General features: G+C 50.5%; 1 protein-coding gene across 2 annotated transcripts in view; it reads left to right on the plus strand.

Annotated features, from left to right (window-relative positions):
• Positions 1–1,610: 1,610 nt before the first annotated feature.
• Positions 1,611–20,311, plus strand: part of KY (kyphoscoliosis peptidase) — a 49,549-nt gene continuing 30,848 nt past the window's right edge. The window contains exons 1-4 of one of the 2 annotated variants that reach the window (XM_030873534.2): positions 1,611–1,997; positions 5,265–5,327; positions 9,061–9,123; positions 19,834–19,908. In XM_030873534.2, the coding sequence (XP_030729394.1) occupies positions 1,862–1,997; positions 5,265–5,327; positions 9,061–9,123; positions 19,834–19,908 (337 nt within the window). In that variant the 5' untranslated portion in view covers positions 1,611–1,861. The remainder of the gene's footprint in view (positions 1,998–5,264; positions 5,328–9,060; positions 9,124–19,833; positions 19,909–20,311) is intronic. The other variant, XM_060298588.1, reaches the window with a different exon arrangement.

Below are 20,311 nucleotides of genomic sequence, written 5' to 3' on the forward strand. Positions count from 1 at the left end.
GAGTAAGCATGGGGGATGGAACGCAAATGTCTGCTGAGGGGGCTTCAGCTCCCTGCCCTCCCCACGCAGCCCCATTCAGGTGCCGCACAGGAGCTTCTGTTGGGATCCGCACCCTCAAAGGACTTAGCCCCAGTGGTGAGGTGATGCTAGGAACAGAGAGCTGCCTGGACAATCTCCAAGACCCCAGCAGCTTCAGATATTGAATAATCCATAGTTCTTACTTCCCTAGTCATCTAGAGAGCAAGGCTTAGCCAGCCTCCCAGCCCTGCGTGTGTGTGTGTGTGTGTGTGTGTGTGTGTGTACATGCCCACATGCAGACAGGACAGGGAAGGACAGGGCTTGCTGCATGAAGAAACTGACTTGCAAGTCATCATCTTTACTGGTCCTGCACTCAGCTCTCTCAGGACTCCAGTCAACACTGCCGGAAGCCAGTGACCGCTCCTTTCATCGGATGCCCGGTGGGCAATGGGGCGGCGGTGATACAATGGGGTGGCGGTCTTTACATGCGACTAAACTGTGAGCCACAGTCAGCGAGGAAAGATCTTCAGAGTCTGAGAGTTCTGCTTTGTGACCCCCAGCTCCATCACTGACTTGTCACTTCACCTGTCCCTTTCCTCGCCCTTAGAATCAGGTAAGAATGACAGGTACCACTTGAAGACCACTTACAATGCACCAGGCACCTCACATGCATGTCACTGTTACAGCAGGACCTGCATTATACCCATGATACGAGTGACAAAATGAGGGGAAGTGGCTTGTCCAAGGTCACAGGGGTAGCAAGTGTGGAACCCAGGCCTGTGCCATACGGTCTGCCTCCAAGAGGTAGCGGGAGGTCTCAGCGGCCACGCTGCAAGGTAGGGTCACCTAACTCCACAGCAAGGAGGGTCCCAGAGCAAAAGGTCTCCACGCCCACGGTATTTCTTAACAGTGGAAACTCAAGTTAAGGGACTGACCCCAGCCCGGTAGGCCCGTGGTGCCGAGGGCTGCCAAGCAGATGCGCTGTAAACACTCCTGAGTCCCAGAGCCAAAGGCTCTGCTGCCGCTGGCTGGGCAGGCCAGGCCTCACTAAAAATAGACGGGCCCTCAGGTCCAGCTCCCTGGCTGCCAACCGAGGCAGGCCGCTCCCTACACCCAGCCTCCTCCCCTCCCTCTCCCCCTTCCCCAGCGGGCTAGGGCCAGGCTTCTAGAAGGTACAGAGATGTTAAGACTTTCACTTCAGACCAGGCAGGGCTGTTTGGCTGACTCCCGGTGGGCAAGTTCCAAGTTCTGATGGGGCCATAATGGGGGAGGGGTGTCCTGACCCCAACGCCCCACACACCTCCCTCTGAGGAAGGGAGCTGTCAACCTCCAAGTCCACCCGGGGAGGCAGTGGAGCCCAGACCAAAACTTGGCCAATTTCTCCACATTTTGGAATTGAATCTGGGGCCCCCTTGCCGTTTCTCTTTCCCTGCACTGATTCTCCCTGTTGACAGCACTGTACAATTTCTGTATTTGCCGCGGCTTTCGGAGATCTGCTGCTGGCCATCTCAGGAAGGACCGGGGGAGCGCGGGATGGGGCAGCGCCCGGCCGGCAGGGGCGGGAGACAGGGGGCGCGGGGAGGGAGGCTCCGGAGAGCGGCCGGACGGGAATTTCCTTTCAAAGGTGACTTAGAACCTCTTCATTAGGGTAGCGCCCTCCCGGGCGGGCCCTAATGGCGAGTTTGGCAGAGTCAGCGAAACGCGGCGCGGCTGCCGGGCGGCGAGGAGCGCCCTCTCCCGCACCCTCGCCGTCTCCCGCGCCGGGCAGCGGCGCGTACGAGCCATTTGCAGCTCAGGCAGCCTCGCGAGCGGCCGCCGCGCACGGGCCGGAGCTGGCTGCACCATGGAGCTGAAGAAGGACAGCAACGCCGTATCCATCGACATGCTGCTGATCGTGCACTCGGAGAAGCGGCACGCCGCACAGGGCGCGCACTCGGACCGCCAGGCGGACCCGGGCGCGCCTCCGCAGCGCAGAGGAGGTAATGCGCCCCCAGGCAGGGCCCCGGCCTCCAGCCCCTGGACCTCCTCACCCCAGGGCCCGCCTGTTGGGGGGGCGCGCTACGCGCCCCCCCGAAAGGGGTCCCCGAGGCCGACCCGCTCCCCAAGGCTGGCTGCGCCTCCGCGCTGCGCCTCTGGCATCCCGTGGCAACGCGCAGCTCCGCAATTGCCCCAGTTGACACCCCGTGCAGGCCTGCCATGCTTCCGTCACCCCCGGGAGCAGGTTTCCTCCTGGTCACTCTTTGAAGGGTGCAGATCAGGTTGGAAGATGCCCTGGAGGAAAGGGACCTCGGGCCTGACTCCTGCGTGCCCGAGGCCGCATTGCAGGGCACAGGGGACCCAGGGGGATTCGTGTGCTGAGTCAACTTTGAGGTGGGACCCTCCCTTAGTGTCCTTGCACAGTTCATGGCCTCACTGTCCCCTTTCTTGAGCCCTCTCCCAGCCTCCTACAGCAGAAGGCATGCCAGGTGTAGAAGGCACACAAGCTTGGGTAGGCTTAGACTTGAAATCTGCTCTCCCCACTTAGGCTTCTCTGTTGATTCTACTTGTCCTACAGACTTTCTGGGGAAGAGTAGACTGGTAAAATAAAGCGACTTTTCATAGATTGTGGAAAGCAGGGCTCTGGCCTCTGTACTCTCCAGAGAACAGGACACAACGTGAAGAGAGTAGAGATGGAGAACAATGGCGGTTAAATTAGCCCCTCATACATCTGGGAACCCCCTGGTCCCGAGTCCCTGAGGAAGCCCTCAGGAGCCCTTGAGGAGGCTGGTGTGAGGGCGCACTAGACACACTGTGTCCTGGTTTTTTGGGAGCAAAGCTTCACAGCCCTCAAGGTAAAATGACCTGCCTCCTGTCTCCCTTCCAGCTCCAGAGCCCCTTGAAGGTGGTCCCCAGTTCTTCTGTCCCTGCAGCCCCTATGCACATTGAACGTGCACCTTCCACCTACCCTGCTGAGCAACGGTGCCGTGGGTGGCTTTGCCCCCCACCAGCCCCACAAGCTGCAGCTGCCCCATAGCTCCTGGTGACCTCCTGGGGAGGCAGACAGGGGAAAGAATAGAGATTCTGGAGAGCTGAGAATGTTGGCAGGTGCCCCAGTCTCCCGAGGGATTTGGGGCCCAGGAGTTATTTGGGTTAGATGGTTCTTTAGTTCTCAGAGCTGCCCCTGGGAGTAGGGGAGATGGCCTGCGCAGGGGTATTTGTAATGAGGAAATTGGCAGAGGCCGTTGGCCTTCCTTGATAGAAATGTGGCTGCCCCTACTGCACGGACTGCGGTCCGGAAAGCCAGAGGCCCCGCACGAGGCGAGCTCCAGGTTAGCGCATGAGTCCCCTCCTCCCTCGCTCCTTCTGATCACATCTCTCCGAAAGGCTCTGACACTAGAAAGAGAGGGCAGAGAACACAGAGAAGGCCCAGAGATGCCAGAGATCGGGGCTGCTCAGAGAAGTGTCCAGCACCCGGCATAAAGCCTACATGAGGCCAGACCAATGCACTTCACACTCATGACCGTGACTCAGGGAAAGAAGACCGTTGTTTGCTGAGCCCTCTCTGCTGAAATTTTTCTCCAAATATTTTCCTGACAGACATTTCTCCCAGGCGCTATGGCAGCAGAGAGACCCGTGTCACTTACTGATGATCAGACAGCTCTGCACCAGAGCAGGGAAGAGGGAGCATGCATGACCTCCAAGGCCCACTGGGCAGCAGTAATGTCCAAGAGACCGCTGGCTAAGCCAGCCTGCGGGTCCACTCCTTGGGACAAGCTAAGGAGGGGAAATGCTGGACAAGAACAGCTTGTTCCAAGGCCTCCTGTTAGTGCACAGAGATCCAAAACCCACCCCTCTCCCACTTCCAGGCGTCTCCTCCAGTCTCCTCCCCGCTCCAGGCCCCCGGCTGGACAGGGAATCTTCCCCGGCTCTGCAAAGGAGGGCCTGAGCTCTGCTTTGAGAAAAGAGCAAAGCTTGGTTACTCTCACATGCAGAGGACTGAGTAAGGGTGTGACCAGGTGGCTTTCTGTTGTGTCCCTGTGGCAGAAAAGAGTCAGAGGGACAAGGGGGCAGGGAGCGTGTGCACTGGGAATTTGGGCTGCAAGTCAACAGATACTCCCTCCCCTTTCTTGCAGGGCCCTAGTATTTCCCCAGCAGTTTCCTTAGAGCCGCACTTCTCCAAAACATGCCTAGAAGCCCTCAACTCCTATTGTATATTCCCCTGGCCATGGAGGAGGTAGCCTAAAGCTGCCACACCAGGTCTGAATAAGCTTCAACGTCTTAGGTTTTATCCCCAAAGTGGATGGGATGTGTGCATTCCACTCCCCAAGTGTCAGTGAAGGTTCTGAGTGGTAAGGCCCAGACACTGACTATGGAGGGCTCTGCGGAAAAGAAGGGTGTCAAGAAAGGCCTGGGGGCGCTCAGAGTTGTGCAAAGGGTTGGAGACCCAGACTGGAGGCTGAGCTTCCAGGAACGTGACCATAAGCTGTGCGGAATGGCTTGTTTGGTGAGGAAGCCCCCGCTGCCACCAAGGAGCCCTAGACGCTCCTTCTGCGCCAGGAACTTGAAATTATTGCAGCAGCTTGCGCTGCCAGAACGTTTGCCAGTTCTGTGCCAGGAACTCGACCTTGCAGCCATCACTTCCAGCCACCACCAGAGAGAGAGAGAGAGAGAGAGAGAGAGCGGTTCCATTCGCTTCCCTGTTGCCTCACTAGGTCCCAAGACAGAATGGGACACAGGTTCATATCAGTGGATGCCTCGGCCACACAGGTCCATGCTCTAGCTGCAAGGGAGGCTGGGAGAGCAGGCAACCATCACGTTCAGTTCCCATAAGGATCCATCAGTTTCCATCTTTGCCCACCCGCCACCCACATCAGACCCTAAAAGTGGGAGATTCACCACATACAGAAGTAGGCAGGAAAAATGAATGGCAAATGTCTTCACAATAATGCTTCCATATTTATGCAGTGGAAATGTGGGAGTGACAAAGGGGCACCTCTATTGTGAAAATTCTCCCTGAATGATCCTGATAACCAACCCGCCACTCTTGGAAACTACCGTGGTAATATTTTTTTAATGTTTTGAACGTGGAGGTTTGCATTCATTCCTTCAAGTGCACTTCATTCGTGGGCAGCCTCCCTCGGATCCCGGGAGAGCCAAGCTCCACCAGCCCCGCTTTAGCCCAGATCAGTTTGCAACCGGTGCATCACACACTTGACCTGAGTCTCCCCACCGCAGAGAGCCTCACGCCAGTCCTTGTTACTTCACAGGGCTTCAAGGTGTTGGAAACGGAATCCGGAGATGGCAGAAATTAGAAAGAAATGACCTACATGGTAAATTCTCTCATTTTCATTTTGTTTTCTTTTCTATCTCTGGAATTCAACACACTGAAAAATGCCTGGAAGCATTGGGTTTCACTTGCTTGAGGACTAGTCTAGACATCTAACCACTCAGACAGTGGCTGCTTGTGATGCAGCCAGGCCTCTGGGGGCACTGTGACCCTGGAAAATTTTCCTTGGCAACAGGTCCACCAATTTCCTGGAGGGTGTGCGGGGAGGCAGGCGGAGCGATGCTATAACCCTGAGCACCCACTTGTTCGCTGACTGAGCTATAAAGAACTTGACATCATATGAGATGGTGGGTTTGGGTGTGTTCCCATGGGAGGTGGGGCTTCCCAGGTCATGCATCCCATGCATCTTGGGGCACCCATCTTTTGAAAATATTTCTGAACAGAGAAGAGAGCAGCCTGCCTTGGGCGGTGTTACTCAAGGCCTCGGGAGATGCCACTCAAGGGTTCTGTGGCTCCTGGCCTGGGATCCAGAATACAATAAGATCTGAAGAAATCAGCTTCCAAAGCCTCTTTATGGTGCCAGGTGTCTTTCCCCCGCAGGCCCAGAATTTCTCTGACCAGGCCATGCATGAACCGTTATACTGGGCCTTATTCTGTGCCCTTATTGTGAGATTTGTAAGCCCAGCCTCCAGGAACAAACACTGTGGAACTGCACTGTGGGCATGTGAGAATTCCAGTAAGAATCAGACCTCCATTCCCTGAGCCCCAGTAGGGGATTCAGTCAGATTCCAACTGTGTGAGCCCCAGGATCGGATGACTGACTCATCAAATGCCAGTAGGAAGGGATCCACGCCCCCATGACCCTCCACAAATGCGGAAACAGGCAGGACCCCAATTGAACAAAACAGAGCACCTATGCTCTGCCATCCTTCTGACAGTAACAAAAGGGGAGGATGAAATTCTAAAAGTAAGTTCATGCATTCATTCCCTCAGTAAAGGTCGACAGGGATTACTTTGTGCCGGGAAGGGTTCTAATTATTGGAGATGGAACAATGAATGGGACAGTCGGGAGTGCCTGCCCTCCTGGGGCCATGTTAGAATGATTGCATCATAATGCCATTCACCACAGCTGAGTCTCAGCACCCTGGAGGTGAAGAGCTTGCCTGTGTCCTCTGCACTGTGCATGGAGATAACTTATCCTCAAGACACCCCCCCCACCAGGGACCACCCTCTGAGTCCTGGCTGGTGGGCATGCATGGGTGGGACGGCTTCCTAAACCTTGATACGGGGCCATCAGATGGTAGACGCACCAGTTCCAGCTCTACCTAAGCAGACGCCAAGGTTAGCGAAACTGTGCTGTGGGCTCTTGAGAATTACAGTAAGAATCAGACCTCCAGACACCTGACAGCCACAGAAGCACATAGCAGCCCGTGCAGGGAGGCGTGCTCGGCCAGTGTGCGGGTGGGTGGAGGGCAGGTGGGCCACGTGGGAGGAAAGAGACACTGCGTCTGTGCTTGTTGCAGCTCTTACTTTGCCTGAGTTGTTGGAAATTCATCTTATGGCTCCTCGGGCATGTTATTAATGTTATCAGTCCTCAGGAGAGGATTGAAATATACTGAATTCATCCTCTTTTTACCGTCTTCGGGGTTCCTGGTTTGGGGGAAGTTTAGTGGAAAAATATAACAAAACACAAAGAGACGTGATAACTCTTACAAGACTCTTCCTTAAGACATGAAGTGGGTCTTAGTACAATGTACCAGCCGACAAAGAGAATGATTATAGTTCTTGCAATACCACCCAAGAACTGAGGGTTTCAGGTAAGTGCAGGGCTGGAGAGAGGCCGCACAGAGACCTTGAGCCTGGGAAAGATGATAGTTCCACCACTCCACCAACATAACGCAATTTAAAATTTACTAAGTCAAATTTTATTTATTTTTTTGAGTGGCATGCTTGCATCCATGCAGAGGTTAAAATTCCAGCTTCTTTCTGTGTTTTCTGATGGTGAGGTCCTGGGTACATGCTTGCCTTGCTGGTGCCCAAGGCACCCAGCCCTGGTAACTGGATGGCTTTCATCTGAGAAGGAAGCAGCTGATGGCTTGTGCTTGGTGGAGTGTGCACAAATGTGGCTGAACGTGGGGTTGGTCCAAAGGGCACATGTCCCCCCTCTTTCTGCACTGTGCACTCCTTGGGCTGGGGCGTTGGCAGGGTGGGGGGAGCCCGAGTACTTCAAACTTTTCCAAGCAGCAGGTGTTTGGGCTGAGCCACCAGCTTGCCCGGCAACGGGCTTCCCCTGCTGTGATTGGCTGCTTTCCTTGGTCCTGGCCGAAGTCTGCCTAGCAGCACAGGGACTAACGCCCCACAGCTACAGGGAAACCAACTGTGCAACCCTGACTATAAATAGCCCACAGCAGCTATGCCAGCCAATCATCCTCCTTGAGGATTCCCTTCCCAGATCCTATTTCTTCCATCAGCCAGCAGAGCAGGGATGCGGCCAGCTGTGCCCGCAGGAGGCAGCTGCCCTGTCCTCGCCTGGGTCTGGCCTGGAGCTCCAGCCCAGCATACTGCATCACCCTGGGTTGGCACACACAGCGGTCCTGGCCCTTGGCCAACCAACCGACCTCAGCCCGGTGGGGGCTAAGGGTCCTGGCTGGGCCTGCTTATAGAGAAGGCTGGAGAGGATGTGCTTCCCAGCCAGGAGGATCGCACGTCCAGCCCAGCTCAGTGACCCACCCACCCATCCACCCTGACTGGCTTCTGCCTGAGCCCAGGCATGGGAAACGCTGAGTGACAGATCTGGTTGGGTACACAAGGGATGTCGTATGAATGGAACCCGGTCAGGCCAGTGCCCCTGAGTGCTTGCACCAGGTCCAGGCACAGGTGCCAGTGGTCACTTCCAGTGACAGGCCCAACAGCCTTTCTGCAGCCCAGTGGGAGACCAGGGGAGAAGATGGCAGGCCAGGGTGGTAGTGGCCCTTCCCCCACCCCTCTGAAGCAGAGGTTCAAGGGCAAGACCAGGCCACCACAGCAGCTGTAACGGGAAAGATGGAGAGAAGGCGATGCTTCCTGTAGGAGGGGCAGATAAGCCTGTGGGTTCCCCCTCCATGGCCTGTGGCAGCAGCTGAGCATCTCTCCACAGCAGCCTGGCTCCACTAGGCTCTGAGGACAGCTCTGTGTCCCGGGACATGAATATCGCCAGTGCATGGAGAGCATTCACCCTGCAGAACAGGTGCCCTGCAAATGTCTGTGAAACTGAACCAAACTGCAAGCACCCCAGCTCCTAGGCTACAGTAGGCGGCAGGGTACCCACACCCCCCCATTCCTCTCAGAGGGAGGCAGGAGGCTGGAGACTTGGGTTCAAGTCCCGGGTCTCACCTGGCTGTGGGGTCTTTGGCAAAGTTAACCAGTCGAAGCTTCAGGCCCGTAATCAGGATAGGAGCCTCCCTGGCTGTTCCAAAGAAAGGTGTGGAGATCAGCGGGGCAACCCTCTGCACTTTGGGAACTGGGCCCGGCTGCAGCAAAGTCAGGAGCTGTGGTCACTTAGCCCATGGGAGGCGTCCCCAGCTTCTCTAGAAAAACCCAGCCTCTGCCGGCACCTGCCGAGAGCGTGAGGCTGTGCGTACACGGGCTCCCGGTCACTTGCCTGTGTTCAGGTGTGTGACTCTGCTGATTCACACGTGTTTAGACCAAGCCTGGCAGCTCTCTCCTCTGCCTGGGGAAAAATCCACCCCACCGTGGGCCCAGTGGTCACTGCAGTTCCCTCTGTCTTCCTTAAATAGGAAACCTGGTGGAGAAGCAGCACTCCCAGCAGACCCAGGTCATCACCTCCTACGACAACCAAGGTAAGGTTCCGCCACTGCCTGTGACCTCCCCCCCCGGCTCCTGTGTGCCCGGATCCACTGTTCTGGCCAGAGACAGCAGGTGCAGAGCCCAGACCGTGGGGAGCAGGGGCCTCTCTGTCCTGGGGATGCTGGAGCACCCTTCTCCTCTCCCACATGCCATGGAAAACAGTGAGAGGCTGCATGTGTCGTGGAACAGAGAAGTAAAGTCCTCGGGCTCCAGCATGCACTGCTGTCATCATCATCCCCCTGGTTGTCATCACGATACCTAACATTTGCTGGGTGCCAGCTTCATGGCAGGCACCCGGCCAGACCACGTACATGGTCATTCTCATGCGGGTTATGCCTCACGACAGTCGTATTTGATCAGTGCCCTTACTATCTTCATCTCGCAGATGAGTGAGCTGAGGCTTAGAAAGGTTTTCTTTCGTCCAAGATCACATGGCCAGCAAGAGTCAGAGCGGGAGCCGCCTGACCCCCTCCCTGCCCCCCGGCCCCACCCACCCCCCAACCACCACCAGGGCCTCAGCTGTTACACTTCTCACAGCTCTGCTTCTCGTAGAAACTGGCCTCCCCCTACTGGCTCACCGTGTGCAAGCCTTCCCTCCCACTGAGGCACAGCAGTTCCCTGGCCTCTCCTCCTGAGGCTGAGCCTTCCAGGCCCTTCCACCCAGGGACAAGTTTAACTCAGCAATGGGGAGTGAGAGAGCCCTTCCTCAAGAATCCTCACTTTGCCAGGACGGGTCCTGGGGGCTCAGGGAGGGCAGGCAAGGGCAGCCCCGTGCGGACTCTGCAGGTGACTGGATCTGAGAGCACGGCGGGGTAGAGACGGGATGGCTCCACAGCTACAGCTGGAGGAGAGGCCAGGTTAGAGACCTCCACTCCCCCCACCTCACTAACCTCCCCTCCTGCTACCCCGGTTTTTCTGCTCAGGGCCTGGTGCCTGAGAGCTCTCGTAGACTCAGCCCCAAGATGTCACCACTGGTGCTCTCAGCACTGATGACCTAATCTATAAGGGTTACGTCCAGGGTGCAGTGTGGAAGGAGGATGCCCTGGAGGATTCGGAGGTCCTCGGGGAATCGCTGTCTGAGACACCGGCTAACCCACCATCCCTAGGGAATGACACTGGCAGGTAGTGAGGAAGGGCCTGTCAGCTCAAGTTCCCAGCAGGAGGTGGCCAGCTGTCCTTGCAATCTAGGTCAGTATCCATTTAGGGCAGAATTCCTGGGACTATGGCTGCAGGACAAACCCAGGCCCCCTGCTTCTCTGAAATGGACCTAGCAGCACAGCTCACCCCAAATAAGAGTAAGTGATACCTCACTAGAGTGAGAGTGGATTAACAACCACTTCTCTCGCTTAGTTCTGGCCACATCCCTGATGGGGTCATGGTGTTATTCCTGTTTACAGAGGAGGAGTCTGAGACTGGGGATGCTGCAGTCCCCCAGCGGGGTGCTCCTGTCAGACCTGTGGGGTGGGACTAGTGGAATGGGGCCTGCCACTCTCCAGAGCCTCACCTGGCACAACATGCCCTGGCTCTCATGGGCCATTCACGTGCCACCTCCCAGTATCTGAGGCTTCCAGAGGACAGGAAGGAGGGTCGCCTTGGCATCCAACAAACAGGAGAGGGTCCATTGTAGGTTGGGATAGGATGGGCCGCCCCAGGTCTTAAGGGAGCCTGGACCACGGCGAGGGAGAGGCTGCCCTGCTCTGGGGCTGAGCCAGAGTCCACACTGACGCTGATCCGTCCATTCCACAAAAAGCAGCTCTGGGTGCCGGCACTGGGGATCCATCAGAGAACACAACAGACAAGGCTCCTGTCCCCGCAGAGCTGACACCTAGCGAGGGAGACAGATGACCCTAACAAGAAAAATGCAAGGTGTCAGATAAGGCTGGGGGAGAAAATAAAGCAGGAAGGGGGATGGGGGGTGCACATGGGTGTGTATTAGTTTCCTACGGCTGCTGTAACACATTGTCACAAACTTGGTAGCTTAACACGATGTATTCTCTTTAACAGTTCTGAGACTACAAGTCCCAAGTCAGCCTCACTGGGCTAATCAGTCTCTCGGTTGGCAGGCAGGTTCCTCTCCTTTTGGAGGCTCTGGGTAAGAACCTTTTCCTTGACTCTGCCGGCTTCTAGAGGCTGCTGGCACTCGCCAACTTGTAGCTGCGTCACTCCAATCTCCACTTCCACTATCACGTTGCCTTCTCTCCATAAAGTAGATACATTCCCCTCTGTTTTATAAGAATCCTGGTGATGACATTGGGCCCACCCGGAAAATCCAGGATTGCCTTCCTATCCCGAGATCCTTAAGCGAATCGCATCTGCAGAGTCCCCTTTGCCATATAAGGTAACTTTCACAGGTTCCAGAATTAGGACATGGATAGCTTTAAGGGCCATCATGCAGCTACTACAGGGAATGATTTAAAATAGAGTGATTGAGAAAGGCCTCCCTGGGAAGGTGACATCTGAGTAAGGGAGACGGTGGAGCAGCGGGTCATGCGGCCTCCGGGTAAGAGCTCCCAGCAGAGGGACACCGGGTGTGGTAACTTCATGCGACAGGTGACGGAAAGATCACTGGAATCTTGGATCTTCATGCGGAAGAGGGCTTCGGAGGATTCATCTGCAATGGGTGTGTGCGTTGAATGAGAGGGGAACGATCACAGGAGCCCCAGTGACCTCAGGCCCCGAAAGTTATTCGTGACGAATCAGATTTGGGTTGAGGCCTCATCCTTCCAGGTCACCCACCCTCATCCCCACGCAGACACTCTGTGCCTTCTTGGATCACGCATGCACTAGGCTCCAACTGCCGTGCCTCCAGACTTGTGACATCCCTGTCGAGCTCCATTCTGCAGAAAGAATCATGAATGGCCCTGGGTTTTCAAGAGCCCAGTGGAAGCCAGGGTCAGTCAGGGCTGCAGGAGATGCCCTTCATCACCCCCTGACGGGTGCCCCTGAGGTCTTGGCCCTGAGCTCTGCACACTCTCTGTCATCCCACGACTACAGCCACTGCAGTACCCGGTGCGGGATCTACAGAGATGCACCGTCCCGGGTCATCATTCAGCTCACTGTTCCTGGGATGTCAGAGCTTACGCTTCCGGCACTAAAGCTGACTGCCATACTCTGGGTAGAAACCTCTGTTGAACACCCAGCCAGGGGCTGTTTAAGGGTCATTTTTTTAATAATTACAAATGCTTTAGCTGAGGGTTTCTGACTCTCAGCTACTGCAGGAAAAAATTCCAAGGCAGAGGATCCAGGTTGTAAAGGCGGCAGGCAGCCAGTTACGGGGAGCATTAAGGACCACCTTAAGTCAATGATGGCAAACATCTGATGTGAATCCTGCAGCCTCCACACACTGATATACACCCACGTGTGTGTGTGTGCACTCACACACACACATTCACATACACACGCACATACCTGACAATCTTTGCTAATTGATAAGCGCTCCAGGCAGCTACTTCCAATCAGTCAGAGTTAATGAACAACACGAAATCTGTTTGCCATCTCTGCATTAGGAATTCTGAGCAAATTAGGCCTTTAGACAAAGCCTGATTCAAAGCCGCAGAGACCTGGAGATAAGCTCTCGCGTGGGAGGACTCTCCTGACAGGGTAGAAGGCAGGCCCAGGGCAGCAGGCCAGTGGACGGGCTTGGGCTTGCCTGCTGCATCTCCACGTCTGCGAGGGTGGGGAGACGGAAGCAGAGCCCGTAGCATCTGGGAAAATGGCCTGGGAACCACTTCTCAGATGTAGCAGAAAATAATCGCTAATACACTTTTACTAAGACAGCCAAAGTTTCAGCTTCTGAAAATGCTGTTTGGGTGACAACTGGTAGAAGTGGGGAGGGGTGCCATGAGAGAGCCAGCCAGGTGGCCCGAAATCCCAGGAAGGGGCTGCTTTGGGTTTAGATGTGACTAAGATTAGTGTCATGGTATCTGACTGCACTTAGGGTTTAGATCTCACTTTAAATGGTGCTCCAATAATGCTCCACTCTTTATCATTGGCCAAATTATTTTTTTTCCATAAATTAAGAGTCTTATTTGACACAGGAATGTTGTAGTCAGCAAACTCTTAGCACTTCACACCTTTAGGAAGCACGGGTACTGTGACCCTGCTCACCCGGGGACAGCATGCCCAGACCCAGGCCTGTGTAGAGCAGAGAAGCCTCCCAGAAGGGCTCTTACACAGCTGTGAATGAGAGCAGGAATCACACTCCCACACCCGTCAGGGAGGCGGGGAGGGGAGCGATAATCAGCAGCGCCACTTTGGGACAGAGCCAGGAGTGGACCTCAGGAGGATGCTGGGCGTCAGAGGGGAGAGAGAAGAGGCAGTGCAGGAAGCAGGAAGGGATGAGAAACAGTGATGGGTGGAGCTTCCGGACAGGGCGAGTTCCCCGCGTGAGACCACCTCAGAAGGTCTTAAAGAGTATTTTGTTTTTCGGCTTGCTCATTCTCTGACAGAGTGACGTGGCTGGATTGGAGTGGTTGGAAGTACCCAGACGTTAGGAGAAGTTTGGGGAAGAGGTTTGTTGTTGAGCCCTAAACCAACAGGTGGGTCAGTTTTGCAGCTTCCCTCCACTTCTGGAGATCGTTGCAGCTCAGCATTTCCCAGATTTTGTTTGATAAAATAGTACTGGGTCCAGTAGACTTCTGCAGGACTTCTCAGAGCATTGTGTGTTGCGAACTACAAAAGGGGAGAAAGTGGGCATTTTTCTCACAAGGAATCTGGCAGCCAAGTACAGCTTGGCACCCACTTTGAAAACTGACTCCAAGTGTCTCTGGGGGAGAAAGTGCAAAGGCAGAGGTGAGCAGGCTGTGCCTCGTGCCTCGTGGGAAGACACACAGGCAGAGTTGGCTGCCCATGGCGATGGTACCTGATCCTGTGACCAGACCTGAATGATGCTTTGAACTCTGAAATGCTTAACGTCTTGTCAAATCGCAGGCTGATTTTCTTTGACAGTGAATGTGCTAGAAACTACACTCAAAATGAATATTAACCCCTTTAAAGTAATCCCTCGGGAGGCCACATTGTATCTTTTAAAATTGTTTGAGAATTACCCTCTTTGGCAGGCAGAGCAAGTTCATGAGCTACACAGGAAAGTCAGTATTGTTATTCTGTGAAAACACATTTAACAGGCAAAGGGTTAGTAAAAAGAGCTCTTACAAAATCAACAGGGAAAAAATAACGCATCAATAGGCAAATGGGTGATTCATTAAATAAGATTTAAAATGGCAAATAAGTATATGAAAAATACTACACTGAAAATTAAAGAAATACACAAAAACAATGAGATGTCATTGTCCATTGATAAAAATGTAAAGGATTAATAACAATCAAATGTCAGTGAGTGTATTGGTACTCTATTTTTACATTACAAACCACCCCAAGACTCAGTGGCTTAAAACAATGACCAGCTTACAAGTGTACAGGTTGGCTGGATATTCTCGTCTGAGCCACACCTGGCTGATCGCAGGTCCTGGCTGGGCTCGTTCATGCGTGTGGTCAGTTGGAGGGTTGGCTGGAGAGCAGCTGGTCTAGGGTGGCCTCACCTGAGATGGCTCTGCTCTGCTCCACGTGGTCTGTCATCCTCCAGGAGGCTAGCCTGGGTGCAGTCACCTGGCAGTTGTGGCTGGAATCCCAAGAATGGAAGTGGCAGCGGCAAAGGCTCTAGGCCTAGGCTCGGAGCTTGCACAGCATCACTTCTACCACCTGCTAACTGGCCAGATCATATCATTAGGCTGGGCCAAATGTGATGGAAGGAATAAAAGCCCTCTTCTTAGGAAGAAGTACAAAGTATTGTGGCCAATTTCGCCATCAAACACAGCAAGGATGAGCAAAATAGGCATTCTCTTGCACTGTTGAGAGGATCGTAAACTTAAAATCATTCATGTGAAAAGTGTGCCAGTATCTAACAAAAGCCTTAAAAATCTCCATACCTTTTGATCCATGTTTAAGAATGTATTTGAGGAATTGATGTGAAGAGTGTGTAAAGCAGTGTGTATCAGAACGTTCATCACATCACTGTTTAAATAGCAAAACATACGGGAAATGTTAACTATCCAACGAAAAGGGATTGCTTATAATGATTATAAGCCATTTGTAGAACAGAGTATTATGCAGCCATTTAAAATGATGACTTGTGAAGATGACTTTATATTCACTGACATGTAAAGACTTAAGTGAGGAAAGCAGGATGCAAAAAGCATGTTTATTATAATCCTGCTTTTCAGGGTCACCTTCTATTTTTACATCTTTCTGTATCATACAAGTTTTTGTTTTGTTTTCATTCTGCTTTGACTTTGGGGTTTGGTTGGTATTTTAAAATTTTTATCTTCAGTTAAATTAGCATACAGTAAAATTGGATTTTCTGGTGTGGAGTTCTATGAGTTTTAACACATGCACAGATTCACGTCACCACCACCACAATCAGAATACAGGGAAGTTCTGTCACCCCAAAAAGTCTCTTGTGCAGACTCTTTGTAGTCACATCCTCCCATCATTCATTCCTAAGAGAATTGTTGAGAAGTACAGCTTGATATAGATGTACCACAAAGTGTTTATCCATTCACCCATCGAAGGACATTTAGGTTGTTTCCAGTTTGGGGTGATTATGAATAGAACTTCTATAAACATTTGTGTATATGTCTTTGTGTGAACATGAGTTTTCATTTCTCTGGGATAAAAGCCCAAAAGTGTAATTGTTGAGTCATATGTTAAGTACATGTTTTGTTTTATAAGGAACTGCCAAACTGCAGTATCATTTTACAATCCCACCTGCATATACTTGTCAGCATATAGTATTGCCACTATTTTTTTTAGTATTGGTCTTCTAATAGGTGTGATATCTCATTCTGCTTTCAATTTGCATTTTCCTAATGGCTAATCATGTTGAACAACAACAAGATGTTGAACATCTTATTTGGTGATATATCTATTCTTTTACCCATTTTCTAATCGGATTGTCCTTGCACTTTTGTAAAAAATCAATTTGCCATATTTGCGTGGGTCTATTTCTTAACGCTGTTATGTTCCATTGAGCTATATATCTATCCCTTTGCCAATATCACACTGTTGTGATTACTCTAGCTTTTTTTTTTTTTTTTTTTTTTTTGCGGTACACGGGCCTCTCACTGTTGTGGTCTCTCCCATTGCGGAGCACAGGCTCCGGACGCGCAGGCTCAGCGGCCATGGCTCACGGGCCCAGCCGCTCCGCGGCATGTGGGATCTTCCCAGACCAGGGCACAAACCCGTGTCCCCTGCATGAGCAGGCGGACTCTCAACCACTGCGCCACCAGGGAAGCCCTACTCTAGCTTTATAGTACATCTTTTATTCTTTTTAAGTGATTTTAATTAATTTATTTATTTTTGGCTGCATTGGGTCTTCATTGCTGCGCACCGGCTTTCGCTAGTTGCGGCGAGCAGGGGCTACTCTTCGTTGTGGCGCGCAGGCTTCTCATTGCAGTGGCTTCTCTTGTTGCAGAGCACGGGCTCTAGGTGCGCGGGCTTCAGTAGTTGTGGCACATGGGCTCAGTAGTTGTGGCTCGCAGGCTCCAGAGAACAGGCTCAGCAGTTGTGGCGCACGGGCTTAGTTGCTCCATGGCGTGTGAGATCTTCCCAGACCACGGATCAAACCCATGTCCCCTGCATCGGCAGGCGGATTCTCATCCACTTTGCCACCAGAGGAGTCCTATAGTACATTTTAAAATCAGCTGGAGTCCTGTTATTTTTTTTCAAAATTAGTTTGGTTATTCTAGTTGCTGTACCTTTCCATCTAAATTTTAGAATCATCTTGCCTATATGTACCATCTATAAAATTCCTGCAAGGAGTTTGATTGAAATTGCATTAGCTCTATAGATAAATTTAGGGAGAATTGCCAACTTGACAATATTGAGACTTCCAGTTCAGAACATGATATGTTTCCCCACTTATTTAAGTCTTCTTTCATTTGTGTGATCATATTCTTTAGCTTTCAGCCTAGAGTTCCTGCACTTTTTTTAGATTTATACTTAAGTATTTCATTTTTAGAGATATGAGAAATAGTAATTTTAAATTCAATTTCTAATCACTTATTGCCAATACAAATATAATTGATTTTGGGGTGCTGACCTTGTATCCTGTGACCATGCTAAACTTACTTTTTAGTTCTAGAAGATTCTTTTGTAGATTATTTGGGATTTTTCTTTGTAGACGGACATGGCATCTGTGAATAGAAGACTTTTATTTCTTCCTTTCTGATCTATATGACTTTTATTTCTTTCTCTTGTCCTATTTCACTGAGTAGGACTTTCAGTACAATGTTTATTAGGAACAGTAAGAGTGACCATCCATGCCTTATTCCCAATCCTAGGGGGAGAGCATTCCAGTTTTCACTACTAAATATGCTCTTAGCTCTGAGTTTTTGGTAGATGCCCTTTTTTCAGATTAAGAAGTTCCCTTCTATTCCTAGCTTCTTGGGAGGTTTTGTTGAATGGATGTTAAATTTTGTCAAATGCTTTTTCTGCATCAGTTTGTATGATCATGTGGGTTTTCTTCTTTAGCCTGCTAATATGGTGAATTACATTCATTGATTTTCAAATATTGAATTAGCCTTGCATTCCCAAAGTAAACCACACTTGGTTGTGGTATGTTATTCTTTTACTATGTTGCTGGATTTTATTTTTCTAATATTTTGTTGAGGATTTTTATGTTTATGTCCATAAGGGATATTGGTCTGTAATATTCTTTTCTTATACTGTCTTTGTCTGGTTTTGGTATCATAAAAGGATATAAATTATTCGATACTCTTCTGTTTTCTGAAGAATCTTGTGAAAAATTGTCATTGGTGTTATTTCTTTTTAAATTTTGTTAGAACTTGCCAGTGAAACCATCTGGGTCTGGTTTTTGTTTGTTTGTTTTTGGAAAATTTTGAACTACAAATTTAGTTTTAAAAATACATATAGGAAAATTCAGGTTATCTACTCATTGGGTGAGTTTTGGTAGTTTGTAACTTTCAAGGAATTGGTTCACTTCATTTTAGTTGCAGAATTTCTCTTCATAGAGTTATGTGTACTATTGCCTTATTATTATTTTAATATATACGGGGTCTGTAGTGATATCACTCATTTCATTTCTGATATTGGTGTCTTGATTCCTGATTTGTGTCTTACCACTTTTTTATTTGGTCACTCTGGTTAGAGTTTTATCTATTTTGTTGATTATTCTATAATTATTTCTTCAAATTTTTTTTTTTTCTGCACCACACGATTTCTCCTCTCTTTCTGGGATCTCAGTGACATGAACATTAGATCTTCAGGCATTGTCACACAAGTTCATGAGGCTCTGTTCACTGTTTCTCTCTGTTTTTCCTTAATAATTCCTATTGATCTATGTTCAAGTTCACTGACTCTTTCCTTTGTCATCTCTATTTTGCTATTGAGCATAACCAGATAATTTTTTAAACAACTATAGTTTTCAGTTCTAAAATTTTTATTTCTTTCTTCTTTATGTCTTCTACATTTTTCTGATACTTTGTATCTTTCCATTTATTTTAAACTATTTGCCCTCACTTTTCAGAGCATGGTTATCATGGCTCTTTCAAAGTCTTTGTCTGATAATTCCAAAATCTGTATCATCATGGGGTTAGCATCTGTTGATTTTCTTTTCCTTTTTAAGTTGATATTTTCTAGGGTTTCTCTATACTGAGTAATTTGGGATTGTAGCCTTTGCAATGCTATACAGATCTGCCCTGCACATGCACCACCCAGCAGCCAGTCTGGGCATTGGTCTACCCCCTAGTTTAGTTCTCAAAGACTGTGATATGATGCTTAGGATGAGATCAAAGCATGCACAACATGAATGAGGTCCATCCATGAAGAGGTGACCACAGGAGTTCATCCATAACTTTATGGAATTGCTTTCTTGAGCTCCCTCCTCTTTATGACCCACTTCCCAGTCCTCTGGCCCCAAAACTGGGGTTTTAGTTTCCCCACTCTTCTGGGTAGTTCTCACAATTCTGCCTGCATCTGGAACCAATCAGCAGAGAACAAAGAGAGGAAAAAAAAATCAATGAGTATTTTCTCCCACACTCTTGGGAATCATAGCTTCACTGGTACCTCCCCTCAAAGTCTTAGGTGCCTGCCGGGCCACCAAACACACTGCTGCACTGATACCAGCAGAACTTCCCTGGAGGCTGAGTCAGGAGATAATGGAAAAAAGGGGTAAAAAAACAACAGGGGATTTCCCACACTCTGGCTCTTAGAGTTTCCCTTTCTCACTCCACAGGCCAAAAGAAAGGGCTTCTCTTAGAGCACTTTTTCTCTGCATCTATTGTGCACTGCTGGGTTTGGGGCTGCCTTTGAGTCCAGTCTAGGTAATACAGTTGGGGGTGGGGAATGGTCAACTCTGCCAATCTGATGATGCTTTAAATTCTAATCTTCTTTCCCAATTTGCCTATCATTTACTTTGCGGAGTCCTCAAAGAGTTAGCCCATGCATTCTTTCCAATGTCTACAGTTGCATTCGGTGGGAGAGACAAGGTAGAATTTGTTTACTCCATCTTGCCCAGATCTGGAAACTGTCTGCTTATTTCGTGTTTTTTGGTTATGCAAAAATTATTTGCATATTCAAAAGAAAGCTCTAAAACCAATTGTGTTTTATTGATCAAACATCTGTCATGAGACATTGCACCCTTTCCTGGCAGCGTCTGGCTGAGAATATCACCCCCTATTCCTCTGCAGGGACACAGCTGACTGTGGAGGTCCACCCTCAGGATGCCATGCCCCAGCTGCTCAAGAAGTTCTCCTTGGCTAAACGTACGTACGTACAGGGCTACTCATGTGTGAAGGGCTGGCAGGGAGGATTGAGGGTAGCTGGAAGGGCCAGAGCCCAGCCTGGACACCTTCTTGGGGAAGGAGAGGAGTGACCTGGGCCTACACACTGGGAAGAGGCAGAGACACGACAGCTTCATCCTGAGCACTCTCTTCTCCACACTCAACAACCCCTGTTCTTAAGTCTCTGCCATTAGGTGTGGGTAACACAAGGCATTTAGCTAAAGATGAATTTCATCACACGAGTGCTATTGTTTTTAGACACCATTTATTGACTGCCTAAAAAGTGGCATGCGCAGAGCTAAGCACTGTACACTCAATGAGTTTTTAACTCTTTGATATGCACCAGTATTATCCCCACCTTGTAGATCAGCAAAGGCACAGAGAG

This window comes from Globicephala melas, chromosome 4 (assembly GCF_963455315.2).
Source record: "Globicephala melas chromosome 4, mGloMel1.2, whole genome shotgun sequence".
Lineage (NCBI taxonomy): Eukaryota > Metazoa > Chordata > Mammalia > Artiodactyla > Delphinidae > Globicephala > Globicephala melas.